This window comes from Netta rufina (assembly GCF_964035555.1).
Source record: "Netta rufina genome assembly, chromosome: 2".
NCBI classification, from domain to species: Eukaryota; Metazoa; Chordata; class Aves; order Anseriformes; family Anatidae; genus Netta; species Netta rufina.
Genome location: NC_140124.1, coordinates 4,714,738 through 4,735,349, shown reverse-complemented (window position 1 = coordinate 4,735,349; position 20,612 = coordinate 4,714,738). Strand labels below are relative to the sequence as shown.

At 40.9% G+C, this 20,612-nt stretch overlaps 1 protein-coding gene across 3 annotated transcripts in view; it reads right to left on the bottom strand.

Annotated features, from left to right (window-relative positions):
- CRHR2 (corticotropin releasing hormone receptor 2) overlaps window positions 1–20,612 on the bottom strand; it is a gene marked incomplete at its 5' end in the record, with an annotated part of 157,536 nt that overhangs the window by 86,924 nt on the left and 50,000 nt on the right. For all 3 annotated transcript variants that reach the window (XM_084282309.1, XM_084282310.1, XM_084282311.1), the window contains one exon: window positions 20,489–20,608. In XM_084282309.1, coding sequence (XP_084138435.1) covers window positions 20,489–20,608 — 120 coding nt within the window. The remainder of the gene's footprint in view (window positions 1–20,488; window positions 20,609–20,612) is intronic.

Sequence of the window (20,612 nt, the reverse complement as noted above, 5' to 3'; positions counted from 1 at the left end):
AAGCTAAGACTCCCCTTCCATTTCTGTAATTGCTAAGAAGGAGCTTGTTCTAACCAAGAGAAAAAGGTGGCTATGTCAAAAGAGAACTTTATTTCCCTATATATTACTTCCCCTGCCATCCTCGCCTCAAGCTGATTATGCAGGCCTTCTCTTTAGCTCTAGAACTGAGGCTTTCAGAACCCAAATTTATTCATTTCACCAGCCACAGCTTACGTACCACCTTGCTGGGGAAAATGCTGGCTCCAGGGATTCTGAAGAAGCAAGACAAATTGGATCCAGACTGAAAACGACCAATAAACATAGGACATGTGTATATATATATATATATATAATTATTTTTTTCCTTTTAATTCAGGTTAGTCTGCCAAGACTCGTCATTGTATGGTTACCAAATGACATTATAAGCATGAATGAGGTACTGGGGAAAGGAAAGAAGGAGGTGAGAAGAGCAAAGCAGGCTTCTCACACAGTAGCCCCCTTAAGCAAATGATGCATCCAGCAAGAACATCAGCCAAGAACTTAGAGGGGGAGAAAATGCCCTAGGTGTTTCACAGAGGATAAAAGAGCTGGTGAAATGTGATTCCACAACAGATTTAAAGTGTAATACGTATAACTGTACGAAGGGACCATACAGCAGAATGTTGTGGAAAGTTCCTATCACTCAGTAGCTGACTTTGCTTGCTCTTTAAACAACTGCAAATTTCCTGTCACGTTGACATGGGAGATAGGCACTAAGACTGGTTGTTTACAGTGATAATGCAGGAAGACAATTTTTAGAACATACAAAGGGAAACAGACCAAAAAAAAAGGTGTCTTTATGAAGGTTTGCTATTTCCTTTCAAAGAGGGCAAGAATAAAAAATTACATGTCTGAAAGTGCTCATTCACCTAGAGCAGTGTTTAATGTTTGCCAGTCACTTTCATTTAGACCAGATTCTCCTATTCAGACACTTAGTACTTTACTTGGTAAAAAAGAAAATTATCAGTGAGTACTCATAAATTAAATTTCTTATACAGGGGCAAGATTTATTTCCAGTACCATTTCCAATTCAACCACGGAATTGTCCCAAGAGAGAAGATTGAGTGTGTACTATTTAACCATTGGGTATTCAAACAAGGACTGCTTAATTAATATTCTGCATGTACTGAACCACAAAGCCTTAAAGCCCAAGTTTGCCATGAACAATTGCACTGTAGAAGAGAAAAGCTGAAATGTGTGAATGGCAGGCAAACTGCATTGGACTTTGAACAACACAAAGTGAATGGAAAGGTGTCTTTAATTTATAATGCTTTTCGAAGCAATGCAACTTGACTTCATCTGCCAAATAACAATGATTTACTGGCGTATATATCAAATGTGGAAAAGGTGATATTAGAATTCTTTTTCTTTAACAGGTGAATTAAATTAAATTTGTTCTTTTTAAATTTGGATGGACATTTGATTATCTTTACAGAGCAGTGAACTATGCTGTATAGCAATGCAACCATCATGTTCACAAAAAAGCTACAGCACACTTTCCAACAATATATCTGTAACAGTTTGGACCTAGTTTGAACTGAACGTGACCAGGAAAAAATCTGTAGTGCAACATAAAAGCTCTGCACAAATAAGCATCCAAACCCTGAAGCCTCTCCTGTAAGAAAAATAAGCAGTCACTTTTATAGTTTCCACTGGAAATATTCATTTTGGCCCAGCACCTCAAGAGACCAAGTAAGTGCTGTTCTATTAAACTCTAACATTGTTTGTTTCCATTTTTACTCTAGGAATTTTATTTTAAAACATTACAATAGGGAGACCCAGTCTATCTCCAACTCCTCCATCATCTCCCTTTCACAGAGTAATGCAGATTGCCAAAGACGTGCAGGTTTTTCCTCATTAGTACATTCACCACCCCTGAAGACATATAGCGCCCTTTGTGGGTCAGACCTTACCCCTAGACAAGTTGGAAGGAAAGAAATAAAGACATGAAACAATGTGTTGGTTTTGTTTTTCGTTCTGTTGTTTGCTTGTTTGAAAGTAATAAAATGTAGTATAGAGATCCACAGTGCTAAGTTCTAATTAGATGTTGAAAACAGCACCTTTCCCAAATTTTTGAGAGCTAAACTTCTGAAGAAACAGTACAGGAAGAAACTGGGGCTGAGGTGCAGGATCCAAGCCAGACCATGAGCAGGTTGCAAGCAGCATAACTAAAAAAAGTGGTCACAGATCACAGCTAACAAAGAACATAGCTCAACACAGCAAAGAACATGTTCCAGGACAGACCTTCACCAAATCCACGGTGTGGAACCAACCTGCAGAACCACGCTGACTCCTACAGAAGTGCTCCTGACACCCACACAAAAACTCACTGGGGTTCATGATTAAACCCTTGTTTCACTTGCTGTAATTTCCAAGGAGAGTTTTGCTGCATATCGTTTCTCAAATGAAACATCAGTGAATAAAAGACAACTTGACTGTCACTTACACAGTTACAATGTCCTGGAGTAGTTCCCATTGAAGATTTTTTAAAGGAAATTGTTCCAAGAATTTTGTTCTTCTCAGGTATCTGATCTTAACTATATCATGCACAACAAGATCATGTGATGCACTACTCTTTAACTCTGCTCCTCTTAAAATAGAATTTAAATCTTTATATAGATGAAAGATTCTTTTGGTAATTACACATGAAGTGTTTAGGATAAAATGCCTTTTCCCTCCCAGTGTACAAGAATTTATCTTTGGATCAAATCAGTAGAAGAAGGTTAGCAGACTTTCTAATGAGAGTACAATGTTAACTACGATTTGCTCTCATTATCGTTGAAACACGAAAGAAATGCAATATACATCATGTAACAGTTTCTTCAGGTCATCATCTGTGAAATTCAGTTAATCACTATAATTAGCTGTTACATGATTGTACAGCCAGAATACGATAGGAAGAAACATTCAGCTTCAGAGAATTACTTGAGATTTAGTTCAGTCTAAGAGAGGAGTGTAGCTCATTATCTCTGTTTAAATAGATTTAAAATGCAGCGTGCATATAGCAATTACTTCAAGTGTCTCTGTTACTTTAGTATTGAAAATCATTTATGAAAACTATTCACAGGATACTTCCAACCGCGGAGAATACTATTTGATTACACGAGAGCAGTCAGTTTACAAAGCCTCCTTTAAATCCTTCTACCATCTCTCTTTTTACTACTTACTGTCCACTTACACATTTCCCTTCCTGAAATACTGTTGCTTGGGATCAGTCAAAATAACCAATCTCAGAACTTAAACGCTGAGTTACACATAACACATTTGCAGAAAGATTTTGTGGGCCATATAATAGGACTGACACTTTTGCAGCTTTCAGAAGACTGTTGTGTGACCAAATCAAACTTCTAGATCAACAGAAGTAAGCAGTTCATGCAGTTACATGTCAGTGCTAGTGCCTACGTTCAGCAGACCTTTAGGACAGCCCTACTTGGTTACAGGGGAGAAAAATACTGAACAGAAAGAGCTTCATCAGCTGCCCTTTTCCAATATTCTATTTAACATCAGTATAAACATAGAGACAATTTGCCCTGCAATATCTGTGAGGGAAGTGGATTCACAAATGCTGCTGAACGAATGGAAACTCAAGTTGAATGGAGAGCAGTTAGTGAAGGAAAGCCTGGAAATGTCATGGCATCATCCCTAGATGATCAGCTGGTAGCAGCAGACTGTCTGAAAACTGAGAGAGCCTCACCTTTAGAGCTAAGTTAGAGAAGGTAGAAACATATTCAGCTTTTACAGCTTTGTGGAGTTTCAAGGACTGTGTTAAATAGGACGTGATTTCAGAAACTCCAGGAAAGTGTAAAAATCTTTGCAGTGAATGAAGATAATTACTACAGATCAGTGAATTTGTTTCAATGAAAGAAAGATCAGTTTTGAAATCCTTTGAAGTAAGACAACCAACCTAGAACTTAAGGCAAATATAACAAGCCAATTTAGTCTGGTGCCTATTTTGGGAAAGGATACGTGCTGCATGCAAAGAGAATTTCTCCATATGACTTCACTAAGCTGCTAAGGGATAAAAATGCCAGCACACCAAATCCTGATTGTTTTTGAAGGCTGAAAACCAGGTAATGCATTTACCAATAGATAAGGTGTTGAATTTTAAACACTCATAACTCACTTAAAATTCATGCCCAGGTCACTATTTGCCTCCATGCTACCACAACATGTGAGAATCACCACTATAGGGAATATTTACAGAGAAGCAATGGGAATGCAACCAAGCTGAACTGGGTAGTGATGCTGCAGTAGCTTATCCAGGTGTTGACATCCCTGCCTTTCAATCCTTGCTAGGCCTGAGCATCAGAAACTGGAGGTGGTGCTGTTACAGCTGTGATGCTCGTGGTACTGAGTCAAGCTAACCTAGGTGCACCTCTAGAAGTCAACAACTTAATTCACACCTCTGAGTTACAAAGTAGACCTACCCCCTTGCACGGTTCTTTGGAGAAATAATCAATCTTCCACGTTCAAGGTAGGATATACCACTGAGAATTAAATCAGCTTGCATAGAGTGCACAGAAACTCCAATCTGCAAATACTGTTCAAATGCCCCAGCGCATTGCTCAGAGCTCTGCAAGCCCTTCCCCCGGACAACATGCTGTGCTCTGTCCTGAACCCTCCTGCAGTCCCCATAATTGTATTTCCAACCTTTTAGAATTAAAAAAAAAAAAAAAAGATAGAATGGATTTTTCCACATTTATTCCATAATCCATATCCTTTTCTCTTTCCTGCTAAGACCTTTTTAAAGAGCCTTCAAATAGCTGCAAGGGGAAGAACATATTTTCAACAGTTTGTCTTGAGCCCACTGAAGATCTGATCCCTAGGCACTAGGGAGGTGCAAGCAGAACAAAGGTAACTTTTACTACCAACAATCATCAATAATCTTACCCATACAGGAAGAAACAAATGGGGAAAAAATACTGCAAAGAACAGCATGACAAAAACCACAAGGGCACAACAACAACAACAAAATCTCTTGCCTGCTTGATCTTGAAGAAAAAAAAAAAAAAAAAGGAAAAAGAAATCAGTTCTTAAAAACTGCAAAGGATCAATTACATTTACATGTATTCATAAGATCCATTTAAGCATTCAGGACACTACCAGTACTGGAGCTAAAAGCTACTTATCCATAAAGAAGATTTTTAATATATTAGCACTTGCTTCCAAAAGAACATAGTAATGTCTCAAGATCTTTCTCCCTGTCAATGATCTGACTCTTAAATAACCATTTTATGTAAAGTTTCTCTTGCAAAGCTTCCTGCCAGACCTTTGTAGTCAAAGGGAGGCTTATGAGAACAGCTTCTAAATAGCACTACCCCTTCATTACAAAATTATACGTATAATATACGACCAAATTGCATAATCTCTGTAATTAGCTCTTCTCAGTCACTGCTGGCAATATAAATAGATGTGATGGTTGAACAGTTGGAGAGTTAATAATAGCCATTCGTGAATAAGGATTGCAACTGTAAAACTGACCAGTGCTAGCTGTTTGTCTTGTCCCAGAGCACATACTGCTGAGATGACCATTAATGAGAGGCACCCAAAAGACCCTAATTAAAAGCAAACACTTGCTGTAATTGCAGCAAACCAGAAGCTGGCTTGTAAACTGATGAGTGCCTGTGAACTGGACTTTGGGATGGACAGACAGAGACAGGATTGTCAGCTTTGGTATGAGCAATGTCTGTCCTAGTGACAGATCCAAACCTCGCAGTGCACAGTGAAAAGCTAATAGGGCTGGTGTATCAAACAGGCAACAAGCCTTCAGAGAATCAACATACCCTTACTTTGGTTTTAGCACAAAAAGGCAAGCAGAGCCTGATCAAAAGTTGCTTTCTTTTAACATACTGCCTTTTCTACATCACCACCTGAGAGCTTGAATTCCTCTTCTTCATTTGTGCTACAGTGTTGAGTGATGTATCTGAAATGGATTTGCAGAAAAAAAAATCATTTGCAAAACTGAGCTCAGTTCGTGGAAAGTGAAGACATTCTCCACTGATAAAGCAAGACAGTTCAATAATTTATCTTCACTAGATCAAGGAATGAGGCAAAACCCACCGGATAGGATATCTGACAACAGAATATGTATTATAGTAGCAAATGTAGCCTAGGAAACAACTCTGCATTGCAGAGTAGAGCACCAAATAGCTGAAGAAATGTGATTTTGATAACTAAGCATTTCCTTTGGCGCACAGAAAAATTGCAGGTGCTAGAGACCAGCAGATCTGCACCAAGATAATAAGGCGTGAAAATAAAGGGCTATAGATTAACTGTAAAAGTAGATGGTCAAACACAGGAATATATTGGCAACAGTAATGATCACACAGATTATCCAAGCTTGTAGATACTTCTGCAACTCTGAAGATGTTAATCAGAAAAAATCAGTTTTCCCAGATAATCACACAAAGGGATGCTTTTTGTTCACTTCACATTTTCTTGTCGAGAATAAAAGACATTACTGCTAAAAGAGAGCCTTGGAGACAATGATATTGAGATACTGAAATCTGACAGTCTACTTAGTATTTGTATGTCCAAAAACCTTAGTAGTAAAGCTCTTATAAAGGACTGTAAAACACAGATTCTGTCCTCAAAACTGTCCTTCTCAGCCCCAGAGAAATTAATGGCACTGATGAATAGAGGTGATACATTATCAGAGAACTTCTTGCACTGTAAACCAAAAAGGCACGACAGAGGTCTTTAAAGAGTTGTAAGGCTTCAGAGTTCCTGATTTATTGGAGTTTCTTTACAAAGGGCAAGACAAAAGGACAGGAGGCTGAAGCAGCTTGCCTGAGGTCAATTGCAGGGTGTGAAGCAGGTCTCATTTTCTGTCTGGTCTGACAGTTGCAGGTGAAATAATCCTACTACCATCCCTTTCAAACAGGCACAATGACAAATGCTGTTTATTGACTGTGGCCACATACCAGAACAACCCCACGTGCCAGTGATGTCCTGGGCAGACCAAAGCAAGCCATGGCAGGTCTTTGCATTCAGTAAAAGCTGTACTTTTGAGGCAATGAAATCAGAACCAAAAGGGTTCTAGCATGAGGCTGTGGTCCTGTTGCCTGCCTGCCCACCAATCCCAAGGCCAAGAAAGGCAGAGGAGAGGCAGCAAGAGAAGATCATTAAGAAAAACAGTGAATGAACAACTCTTTCACAAACGCATGGAAACAGAGGAAGCACTTAAGCCAAAAATGCTAGAAATCAAGGCATACATCTCCTCATTTGCAAGGTAGCTATTTTGTCTCTGGTATTTTCTCCCTGCTCTCTCTCTTTCCTACCCCCCCCTTCTCTGTTGGTAACTGCCTGCTATTTCATTCTGCCTGCCTTGGATGCAGTACAGCATGTATCACATTTATTCTTTATCTCCAGGGTTTAATCACCAAGTCCCCTCTCTCACCTGTTGTCCTTTGGGGTGGCAGCTGAGATTTTGGTTTTTGTCTCACAGCTGGCACACATGGCACTCCAGTGGTTCCCCACAAATGCCTTCTGAGTGTGTCCTAGTGTTTACCCCTTCCCTCCACCTGGGTTCACACACTGCATTCTTTGACAGCACCAATTTCAGAGCTACTCCTCACCCAAGGTTGAGGCCATCTTTCCTTCCAACAACACAACACTTGTCTAGGAACTCATTGCCGCTGCTTACTTCTGCACAATCTGTCATTTCTGCATCTAAAATCACTTAACTCTTTCACTAAAGTCTTCTGCGGAAACTCCACCTTCACCCATTCCCACAGTGACTCTTAACTCATGTTTTGTTTTGTTTTGTTTTGTTTTGTTTTTTTTCCAGGCACAAGGCCTCCGTCTTTGCTCACTTTCATCTCCCTTTTTATTCCCAGTCCTCTTGGTTGATGCTCTGCTCTTCCACTGGCCAGTCTTTTTGGTGCTATCCTTTTTTTATTGATACTTCCACTTTTCCTGCAACCTTCTGTAATTCCTTCCCCTTAGCGGAAGAGGAATAAATTAGCCCTGGAAACCAGTCAGTCGCAGCAAGATGAGAAACCTTTAAAATCTGAAGAATAGCTTGTGTGTTCCCAGATGGCCTCAGAAGGTGTCACCTTCCAGATGTGTCAGGGACTCCTGCGCTAGACATTTACATTGCTGCTTGGATACATGCTCCAGGCTTGTCACAGGGACACCTGGAACCAAGTCACTGCTGCTTTCTGCTGACAGTTGGACAGCAGGTTTATTGCTCTTACCTCAAGATGGAAGAGGACGTGGATACCAAAGTCAGAGTTCAAGTTTCCAGCAAGTGTTATGCAACACTTAAGACCTAAACATTTGAAACTTTCAGCATTTAAACTGTTTAACTTAATCTCAAGAAAGCTATTTTTATCCAGTCCTTCTACCTTGAGTGTCTGCTATCCTGAATGAGCCATCAATGAGTCATCAACATTTCAGGATTCAATCTAAGCAATTAGCCCTGCCTTTTCCAGCTGATTTTCATTAAGGTAACATGGCAACTAGGCAAAGGTCAGTGCCCTGTGCGATTCACTTAATTCCCCAGAAATCAAGCAAAGGATGAACTAAAGCAAGTAAAGTGGTGGAGAACAATTACATAGATTAATATGTAGGATACCTAGATTCCCAACAAGAGATTGAGCCCCCTCTTTCTGTTACATATCATGGGATAAAAAATCTGCATATTCTGCTTACATCTCAAGTGTCTTAGAAACTAAAGAAACACCAACACTAAGTGCCATGCCACAGCTGTCTAAGATGAACAAGAGGTGGATGATAGAGAATACAGAAGGAGCCATTGGAAATCTGTAGGATTGCACAAAACCATAGATGATTAGAAGGAGAAGTAGAGAGCCTGCAGTACATCATGTTGTCACGCCATGCTTATTTTCACCAAGCAAAGCCAGGACTTTCTTAGCTGTATACTCAAAATCACTAAAAACAGTTCACTTCTAGAAGATGCTGGTCAAATCACAGTAGAGTTTTCAAAACTACTCCAGAACCCAAGGACTTGGTCACATGTCTGACTTACCAAAATTGAATGAATTTCTTTCCCTTAGATTTAAGAAAGGGAATTGTAGCTGAAGTATATCAGAAGCTGAGTTCACACATGGTTGATTTCCATATGGTCCCAGAGCATCAGTGGCTCATTCATGTGTCTGCCCAATTAACCTTCAGTACCTGGTCCAGTTACTGCAAGGAATGGGGAACCAGGAATGGGGTTTTGATAGAGCACCTAGGAGAGGTAACGCATTGAAGACATTCAGGTTACCTAAGCAGCTGAAGAAGTGATGAGAAAATAGCACCACAAATTCTCTCGAGGCCCTGTAATTGAAAAGCAATGTTCTACTTGTGCTCGTCCGTAGTGTGCTGATGTAATCACAGCAACTCAGTCATGGATTACAGCTGAAATCTAGCAGAGAATCAGTAAAACGAGGATCTCTAATAAATACTTTACGTCCATTTGCTGAAATATTAAACAATTATTTATCACGTTTCCAGTTACAAGAGAACATTTTACATACTTACATGGCCTTATAAACTGAAACAAACTACTATGATGCCTTTGCTCTTCTGACAGACTCGCCTTTCCAGCGCAGCTCACAGATCCTTCTATTCCCTTAGCATTCGCTGGAGGAATAAAATAAAGTATAAAATGGCTCTTGTGTGAGCATAAAACTGCTATTACTATTGCTGCCAGAATTTATTTTACAGGAGAACTGAGAGAGGAAGGGGTTATGGAGAGATTAGGATGAAAAAGACAAAGCCAGGATGAGAATGGTTTTGTAGGTAGATAGGGATGACTTAACTACACGAAAAAAAATGTTGGTGGTGATATTTTAGACCTTCCCAAGAAAAAATAGGAACCTGCAGCAAATATCAGCATTCAGAGTGCTGCAGCCTCTCACCTCTGGGTTGGACTGGATAATGCAGTGCACCATTGTACCTACATTTGCATCCGCTCCTGTCCATTTTGAGGAGGCTTTATTTGAAGTAGAATGAGGATCCAGAAGATCTTTGTTCCCTCACTTCTCAAACAAACAAAACAAAACAAAACAAACCCACAACCCTTCTTATTTTAGTGCTGGAAAGAAGGCTTCCTTAGTCACAATCAACTTTGGTGCAGTGCCACAAGCTGACAGGTGGAAATGTGCATTTTTAGAGAGGCCTGACACGAGGCAGACATTTGTGAAATATGAATTTTTGGCATACTAGTGGGGCAGGTGGGTGCATTTACACGTGAAGTTTATGTGAAGTGGGAAATTCAGATCAAACTAGATGGCCAAAATGAACCAAATATGGATCCATGGCATTCTGGCTTTAGTGCAAAGTGTTGATAAGGAACAATGAAAGACATTAACGCTACAGAGATCTTGTGAGCTGGTGGCAGTGTTACCTGTCTCCCACACCGCTCAGAGGACAAGGGCATGACTATGTAAAACCTTGCAGTTTATGATACCTAGAAATCCATTTCCAGCAATTAAATACCTGCTGACCTCACCGGTTTCCAAACAGAGCTCAAAGCATGTGGTCTGTCAAGTGTACTAAGATCAGTGCAGAAACCAGGATCCTTGAGAATACTCTTCACTTTCAAACTCTGCCTTAGCTGCTCTAGTTGAAAAGTGGCAATTGAGGTGGAAAGCCTGAAGATTCTGGAAGGAATGACTGCTCATCATGTACTTTAAGATACACAAGTGCTGATGCTTCAGGTATTAGTGGCATAATTCAGCAATAATTACATTAATACTCCCAGCAGTGAGAAAAAGAGTCACTAAGAGTTCACATCTAAGCTTAGTTAAGTTTAGTTAACAGTGCACTAGCAAAGTCATTTCCTAGTTTGACTTTCTCATTTTCATAGCATTTTTTAATCTTCCAAATCTCTCTTTGCTCCCCAGCTGACTCAGGAGGATAAAGCACTGCATGCAGCCTCATGTCACTGTGTGTTCAGTGCTTTCCAGCCACCAGGGGCTTTGGACAATGCAGGCACATTGGGTATGGTTATTCCTCCTTCCATTTTTTTCCAAGGAAAATGCTTCATGAGATTTGTTTTTTTTTTTTTTTTTTTTTTTTTTTTTTTTTTTGTTTTTTTTCTTTTTTGAAACATTGTACCAGTTTCTGTTTTTATCATTCACTTCAATAGATTGCTTCTTATTTCACAAATCTCAAACGGAGCAGTGTCTGGCCCTCTGGTATTCCAAGCACTGCAGACCTTTGTCAGCATAAAGCAATCTGAGTTTTATTGATTTTAGGAATTTGTCCCAAGAGCTACTGATTACAAACTCCATGAGTGATGTCTGATAGGAATTAAACTGCACTGAAAAAGGAAAATATCTACAAAAATACATTCCCCTCCAATTTAATGGGATACCATAGTCCTTGTTGCCTTTGCAAGCTACTAAGGAATGGCTGTTATAAGCTGGATGTCAAGTCATAAGCTATGTTGCAGTCCAAAACTGAGTAAGAGTTTCCCTTTCATGGGATAGCAGACTGTAAGCAGAGTCTTGCATGGCATTTGCAGTCTGTGAACTTTACTGGGATGAGGACACAACTTGAAGTACTGTCCTTACAAACCATAGAAGTCATAAAGACTCACCATTACAGGAACATCAAAGACACTTCCATGCCACTGAGGAACACAGAAGGAAAGGTGAGCCCTGGTAGAGGTTGTCCAGAGGAGCTGTGGCTGCCCCATCCCTGGCAGTGCCCAAGGCCAGGCTGGATGGGGCTGGGGGCAGCCTGGGCTGCTGGGAGGGGTCCCTGCCCATGGTAGGGACATTGGAACTGAATGGGCTTTGAGGTCCCATCCGACCCAAACCATTCTGTGATTCTATGATTCTATGAAAAAGAAACACCTTAAATCCAGTCAGTGTGCTCACTGAGCTGCAGAACACCCCTCTCATCAGCAACAGGTAAATTGAGCAGTCACAGCTGAGGAAGGCATTGTCCCACATTTACTATATCTGTTATTTTTGTGAGGAGGGAGAACCTAGAGCATCTGCCAAGCACCTGAGGGTCTATAGGGGGAATCTAACAGTCCCTGCTGGGGGACTCTGGCAGGAAATATCCAGCTGATTGTACTGCAACAGGAAACAGTACAGTTATGAATGAACATGGTGTCTACAAGGAAGAATTCCTCTGTCATCCAAATGTAGGTTTTCATTGCCTGCTTTTCATGGAGGTGCTCCACAACTGAATGGCTACATTAAGATTTGCATAGCTCCACATCTTCTAACACAATACACACCTGCTTGGGAACAAAGCTTAGTGCTTCCCTTCCTTTAGCCTTTCAGAGCAGCCCTGGTGAAACCACCACCAACCATGTTCCTTCAGCCAGCATCCCACTGCCTAGCAAGTGCTCCACAAAGGCAGGACAGCAGGGTTCCTTCCTGAGCATCCTCCACCTCCTCCTCCACAGTGTCCTTGTCCCCACTTCACTTCAGTCCATCTCTTTTACCACCCAGCAGGATGTGGAGCTGCAGAGGCAGCACTGCCAGGAATTACAGCAGGACCAGGACCAGGCCCACCAGCCACACCAGTTTTGTTTCACCCCCATCCATCACTTCCACCCCCCAAGTGACTCAGTGCAGATGCTTGTGGACACTTACTTTACCTGCACTTTAAGTGACACCCTGTGGCTGAGAGGAAGAATTACGGGTGACCATCCCTTCAGCGGAATTCCCTCAGTGACACTCCCTGAGGTTTTGCGGCAACAAACGCAGAAGCCAAAGCCCAGGGAGTCACAGCAAGTCTCAAGGGCTCAGTGACTGGAGGGAACAGCCTGGTCGCTCCTTCCCCTGCAAGTGTTCAGACCTCACCCTTCCACAGCTTGGCTGGATGAAAACCGGTCATGAGGGAGAATAATGAAGGAAAGCCCACATCCACGAAAGGCCCCACGCTAGATCTAGCCATGTGGGCCATTTTTATGTTGTGAGATGAAAAATCTCTGCTTTGTCTCCTCTTGTAATGCATCTGATTCTTCCCCTTTCCAACGTGCTTGTGATCTGTTCCCTCTTCCACTCCTCCCCTGGCCCCAGAAGCACACGATTGTGCAAGTATTGTCTGATTCCTATATTGTGGGAAGAGACCGAACCTCAATCCATCTGTCTGCCAGCTGGTTGCTGCTGTCATTTTAGACAACAGCTCACTCAAGAATGCATCGGAGAGGTGTGTGGGGCAGCTTCCTCAGTAAGAGGGTCACAGAAACCTCCAAAAAAGATGCTCAGGGCCTGTTTGCTGACCCTCCTGAAGGCCATGAGGCTCAGAACCCTCTCACAGGCCCATGGGTGCTTTCTCACTGCGACAAGTCACTGTTCTGAGCAGCTCTGGATGATGTCCCCAAGTTCAGTATCAGCACCCTGAAGGACAAGGCAGGGGATCAGGCCTCTGACCGTCCCTGGCAGAGGATCAGGCCTGCCTGGTGCAGAATGGTGACAGCAATTCCTGACCCTGGGGAATGTGTCAAGTCTGCCTCAAAGATCAAGCCTAAACTTAGGAGAAACCCAACCAGGCAAAACAGGATCGTAGCAAAGCCACCTCTCGTAACTCACTGCAGAAGAACAAAAATTCTACCCACTGTTTAATTAGCTGAAGAAAAGGGTCCTCAACATGTCTGAAGCAACATTAACAATCTTCTTATTTTACTACATGCAATTAACTTCTGTTCTGTGCTCAATGAAGAAATCACACATTTCACAGGATGATGGCAGCAGGAAAGATGAGTTATTTTAATTTCTCCTTTTGTTTTCAACACTCTACTTCCAAGCTGCAAAATCAGAGTGATCTTTTACCACAAATTAAGCTTCACAATGGGAAGAAAAAAAAAAAAAAAAAAAAGTTAAGGAAAAAATGTACAGCCTCTCCCATCTGTGCATGCACTGAAATCAAGAGTTTCCCACTGCTTTATTTGTGGACGAGCTCAACCTAAACTAGCAAGAGAAAATGAACAGAGATGGTTGAAATCTTAATCTGGATACAGCTCTATTGGAGTCAAGCTGACCTAATCAACTGCAGATTTGGTCTCCTCAGAGAGAAGTTATACGAGCTTAAAAATATGTTTATTTCCCTCCCCCAGAATTCCAATTCCGGCCTTCTTTTTCCTCTGCTGTGTTTTTTCCGTTTCTCATCCATCTCCTTCCTTTAACTTTCATGTTCACTTGACTCCCTAATTGGCAAGTGCAGTGTTGGTCACCCCAGGATGGCTAAAACATGACTTCTGCAAAATGGCAGACTCATTTTTTACTAACTTTTTGTAGCGAGTCCATAATTGAAATTGGCTCCAAAACAACTTTTCTTACCCCAAGTTTCCTCTAGTCATTAAACAGTCCAGTGGGATAAAAGCCTTCCAGACATCTAACAAGGTTACAGAAAAGGGAAAAGGGTAGGAGCAGTTTTAGGGCTTAGTAGTATTTTTCTAAGGCTGAAGATACGCATACATTGCTTAGCAAAAAAGAGAAAGTTTTGTATTTGACCTTTGAAACGTGTCTCAGCAATGTGTTTTAAATATATAAAGAGCCCTTCAATCCAAATGGCAGCACACCAGCACTGCTCAGCATCTGCTGGCTCTCAGACTCGGATGCTTCTCCTCTTGCCTTGTCCTTTCCCCCAGCCCATACCTCAGCTGCAACTCCTCACTGCATCCAGCTGTACCTCGAGGAATCACCGCTCATGCTGACAAGACAGTGCCAATGGACATTTTATGTTCTTTTTCTCCAGTAAAGATGAAAGGCCACCATAGCATAAATGGTCCTCATCTTTTACAAAAGGTCTTGGCTTTCAAAAATGCACCCTTTAGAAATCAAACCAGAATAATCTCTCAGGAAAAAGTAAGCCATGCATATGCAATCATTAGAAGTACTCAGGCAGTAAAATACACAAGATAAAACATAAGTGAAAATGTTAATAGAGCCTTAGGCCAGCCACTTATAAAAATGCACATTTCTGTAATTAGCGGGACAGGTCTCTACCCATATAATATGAACAAGACTCTAAAACCGATGATTTCCAAGCAAGGCTCATGTTTTATATGCAGGCTAAAACCACTGCTCCAGAAGAAGTCTGAACAGTAATTAATAGTAATGAAAAACAGCAGAGGTTAGATCTTGTTAAAAGAATGGGTGTTTAACCTATGAAAATTAGCTCTTTTGCTGTTTTAAAATTAAATAATCTCTTTAGCCCCTCTCAGAAGAGGGGGCATGAAAAAAAAAAAAAGAAAAAAAAAAAAAAGAAGAGCTATTAATTCACTTCTTCACCCTTCCCTCATCACACAAAATATTATAAGCCTCTGTTCAAGATGAGATGATAAAAAGCTGCAGGAGTTTTTCTTTCAGCGTACAGTAAGCCCTGTCAATAGATGCAGCTGTGATACTTGTGTCAATGACTCGCTCTCTCCCACTTCTGTCCACCTGAACAACAGCCCAGTTGCTAAGTCACCAGCCCTCTCCAAACCATTGTCAACAAGGCATCTGGTTGTAGGGCTAGCAAGGAAAAGGTGGTGTACATACCCTTGGAACAAGGGGTAGTCAAGGAGGGACCAAATCCCCATCGATGCGAGGTTGGCAGTGCTTATGTGCCTGTTTTCTGCACCGTAGTCCCTGGAGAAAACGAGGATGCTTTGTGCAATACCCAAAACACTTATCTGAAGTGGCTATCTCAGTCAAAGAGCTTTCCTGTACCAAAAGAGATATGGATTTGCAGAGAGATCCAGAGCTATAGAGACCTTTTGTCCACTTTGATCACAAAAGCAGGCTGACCTCCTAATGTCAGTCCTCAGGTGTGGGTTCAGTTCAGCTCAACAAACACCCAGGGATGAATTCAGCTGCCCATATGCAGGCATCATATCATTTTTCTTAGAGTACCTGCAATGCCTATGTGGCCTGGAAGATGAAACACAAACCTACAAAAGCCCTGGACCCTATGAAACAGGAGATAGGCACCAGGCAAGATGCTTCTGGACATATCAAATGGCAAGAGATATTCTGCATGGACTACTGAGTTGATCTGCCCAATTACATTAAGCTGAATAACTCTCCAGGCTTCATCCCCTGGAGTGAACAGCGCTCCACTAACTTGTATCAGAGTTTAGCTACTTAGCTGTGGATACCTGCCTGTAAACACAGAGATTTGTATCTTCATCTTCAACCCAGAAGCCTTCCAGTGCTTCCACCTCCTGCCTGCAACCACCGCAAACCAAGCCAACCAGCCCTTGTGGACGTGTCTCACAACCGAATACCCCTGCCCTGCATAGGCTGTTGTAGACAAACCCCAACCAGGCAGCCAAGGCTATGGGAATCAGCACTTATTGTCTATTGAATGAACATCTGGAATTCCCCATTGCAAAAGGCAATTCGCAGTGAAAAGGAAGAACTAAAGTAGATATACTTAAGCCTGTAACGCTCTAAGTACAACCACCCTTTTTTTGCAAGCAGTGAAGAGTCTCATTACTGCCCATCTGCTGAATTAATCAAGCTTGAGGATACCCTAATAAGTGAATTAATCTGTTTTCTAAAACACAAATAAAAGCTTCACACTGTCAAAGCATAAACACATCTAGAGGGCAGCAATGATACTGTCATCTTTAGCTAAATATAGATCCTGAACAGAGACAAGTGCACAGCCACACACTGCACCAACACATACATTTTTCCCTTTTTTTTTTTTTTTTTTTTTTTCCCCTTCGTTGTTTTGTTTTTCCTTTGAGTTTAATACAAGAGCTTTGCTGCCAAAAGCAAAGTTGTAAATGGATGGCATCATTTTCGGTTCCATGGTCAAAGAGCATTTTGCCTGCATTCACAAGTCATACAGCACAGTAACCAGATCTTGATTTGTCAGTATGACTTTGTTTCTCAAAAAAAGAGGGGAGAAAAAAAACAAACCAACACAAAATAACAAAGTGTCAGAGATGAAAAATACGCACAGACTGACAGACTTTGTTTTACCAATCCAGCTGAAACTTATCTGAGTCACTCTGTAGTTCCCAAGGGACACACAGAAACACAGACACACAAGCACAACACTGCAGGAATTTTTTTTTCTGCAGTTAAAATGGAAATATTTTATGCAAATAGTTTATTTTATAATTGCAAGCAGGATTTATTTTATTATTATTTTTTTAAATGCACCAGATCTTATTTATTTATTTATTTATTTATTTATTTATTTATTTATTTATTTTTAACTCAAGTACCCTTTGCTGAAATTCTACTGGCATGTTGCAGGGTTTGACAGCATTCCATATCTGAGGACTCAGGGTTTCTGAACTGGAGTGATGGTCAAAGCGTAATAATTGCTAAAACAGATACCAAGCAAGGGGGAGGTCCATGCAAAGCCTTTGGTGAGTTGATCTGTGTTGTTGAGACCTGCTGCTTTGTCTTGAATTCCATACGCTACGTGCACAGAAACTATGGCAAGGAAAAGAAATCACCCCTTGAAGACCAGAAGCGAGGGAGACTGGTTTGTTCTGGAGCAGTGTGTTGAGCTCGATTGAGGCTGGTATAAGATTTTCATAAGTTTAGGCACTTACAAGACCAGATTTTCTGGTGTCTACAATGCAAAAGGTTTTGTCTGTGATGAACTCTGCTGGGTTCATGCCCTCCAAATGATGAGCTACTTTTACAACACTGGTACAAACTTTGAATCCTTGAGGTCTTCATTTCTAAAAAAATTCACTATATCTTCATTAGCATGAGAAGTATACTAACAACCATAGAAAGCAAAACTAAAAATATGTTACAGTTCCTCACAGGCAACAGCTCTCAAATACAGGATTCCTTACAGTATCACCATCAGCTGAATTACAGACCAGAACCGGATAAACCCTTAGTAGAAAAGTGGCATTATGCATTGCTTTTTCTAAACTTGTCTGAATTGCCTCTCAAAAAACAATTCAGTACAATGTAATACACAATCATTTCTCTCTTTACTCCAACAAAATGAAAAAAAAAAAAAGGACAAAGATACACTACCTTTCCAAGGCAGAAATCTCACCCTATTCCAATCCATCTCCTGACCAAGCCTTGACTTTACACCTGTGTTATTCACCTCTGAAATTCTCAAGCTGTTTCCCTTTTTTTGTTTTAATCAGCTGTCTGTGCTGTTTTTATTACCAGCACAAGGTACACAGTCTAGGTTTTTAGCACACTGAGTCCTGCTACAATGGACCGCTGGTCATTCAACAAGCTAACTTGGTGAAACCATGCAAGTAAAAGCAGTCAGACCATGTATTGGTATTTGGCCTCCCCAAACTCTGGACATATTCTACATGTACTAGTTGGCAAGTCTTTCAGATCACCAAAGAGATTTCACCTCTTCAAATCTTAACTTGCTGTCCTACTGCTTCTCCAAGCCTTATTTACCTGGTACTACCAGTACCCAAGAGGCTATTGATTTTACAAGTTGTCTCAAATCTTGGTACAGTCCTTCTGTTCTTTTGCTTTGCTACAGCTTGGAAGAGCTACCCACATGGAAGAAATAAGATCAATTGCAACCCAGTAGCTAGAATGTAGTTTAGTTTTCTATTGCAAGCAACACACACTACTGCATCTGGGCACCAGTATGTACTACGAGTCAATATTGCAGCCATACATTTTCTCAATGTGCATATTCACATTTTATATTCAAAGGAAAAACATGCCCATCTTCTCAGGCTGTAACAAAAAAATTGCCCCTGAAATCAAATCCAAACAAAACAACAACAACTACTACTACTACAAACCCACTTCATCAGGATTTCTTTAATTTAAATTAACATGTCACTGTTTTAAGAATAATGAATTTAAGAAGATTTATTAGCACTGTAATACAAGAATTAGCCATCGCTGAGAAGGAGGGAATCAGGGAAGAACTTTAAATCAGGTCAGTGATGAACTACTGAAAGCATTAACAGAGTTCATCAAAATACACTGGGGTATTAAAGATTTTTTTCCTTCCATGCACAGGAAAATCATTTAAATTCTCTCCAGTGCATTTATGACATAAATAAAGAATCATCCATAATGCATTTCTCTCCTTTTTTTTTTTTTCCCCCTTCATTCTTTCTTTTTGCAAAAATGAAAATAAGGCAGTGACATCCCCCACCAAAAAAAGGAAATGGTAAAAAAATACCCGTACTTCTTTGATATACCTTTTCTACGGCTGTTCTTTTAGGGTCCATTGTGATACACATGCTCTTGTCTAAGCTGTCCTTAATTCTCAGAATTTTTTATTTTTTTTTGTCTCATCTGAGACTGGAAAGGTAGTGGACTATTTGCTATAATTGAAGACAGCACAACCCAGCCCTTCACCCCTTCCCACCTATTTTATTGCAAAGACCATAGGTCAGAGAATATAGGATTTGAGGATGATCATGCAGTTCTCTGAGGTAACTTCTGTACTTTGCTCAAAGACGAGGATGACAGAAGCTGGTCCCTAAGAACAAATCTGGAAGGGGGTTTTGTTACATAGCACATACACAGAACTTTTGTCTAGTTATCTGACCTTTGACGCTTGGAGCTGGGGAAAGAGGTAATTCACTTTCCATGGTTAAAAAATAAAGTTGAAGATGACAGGGTCATGCTTTTACTGCTAGCCCATGAAATTAACACTACACAAAATTAGATTACCAACACCTGAACAACAGTTAGGAGTGAAACACAGAATGAAATGTCCCCAGTCTAAAGCACCCTAAGTAGCTGGAAAAATGAGTGACAAACAAGTGGGATACACATACCTGGAGCTAATACATGAAAACCTCTTAATGAAAGGTCCGAACAATATTGACAGATAAGGGAAAGGAAATGAGTGCCTGGGTCCGACAGCCTGAATAATAAATTCTTAGTGAGTCATCGTGATTGTTTACCTCTAAGACTCGAGCATCAGTTCCAAGAGATTTCTAAGGAGCCCCATACTCCCTTGCTCTGAATTTTATCTGCATCATAATATCCTCTGCCATTTCTCTTGCACTAATGATGCAGCCACCCCAGCCTCCTAAGAAAACTGCCAATGAAGTTACTAAACAGCTTCCAGACCTCAGCCTCCTGTTCGTTAGATATAAACTTCCAGCCCAGTTTGTCCCTGTTTGCAGAAACAGCCCCTCAAACGGGAAGTCGAACACAGTTCTTAAGTGTTAGGACTAAACACTTTGCAAGCCAGAGCATCTTTAATCCAAACAGCTCAAGCACAGCTACAGTAAAACATACATTCAGGCACATATATATCTACACATAAACACACTGACAACCAGCTAGCACAGTATACCCTCCTTAGACTGATGAGAGCATTTTTGCCCAATCTACCTAAACACACTGAGGAAAATAAGAATCCGTGTTCAGAAGTCTGTGCTTCTGAGAAATCTGCAACATTCCAGGCAGAAATTTTGAATATACAGGCTGGAATGTGGAGGAAATGTTAATTCCCAGGAAAGCACTTTTTTTTTTTTTTTTTTTTTTTTTTTTTTTCAATGAAAAGATCATTTGGATCTCCCTAGGTGCCTTCTCAAGACCAGATTTGCGGGAGAAGAAAAAGAGTTTGTACTTACTCGTGGTGTTGTATTTGATCCCATTGAAGAACTCCGGGCAGGGTCTCTCTACTAGTTTCCCCGCTGAGGCTCTGGGCCAGCAGGTCCCGATCTGATCAGTGGTGGCATTGCAGTACGGACCTTT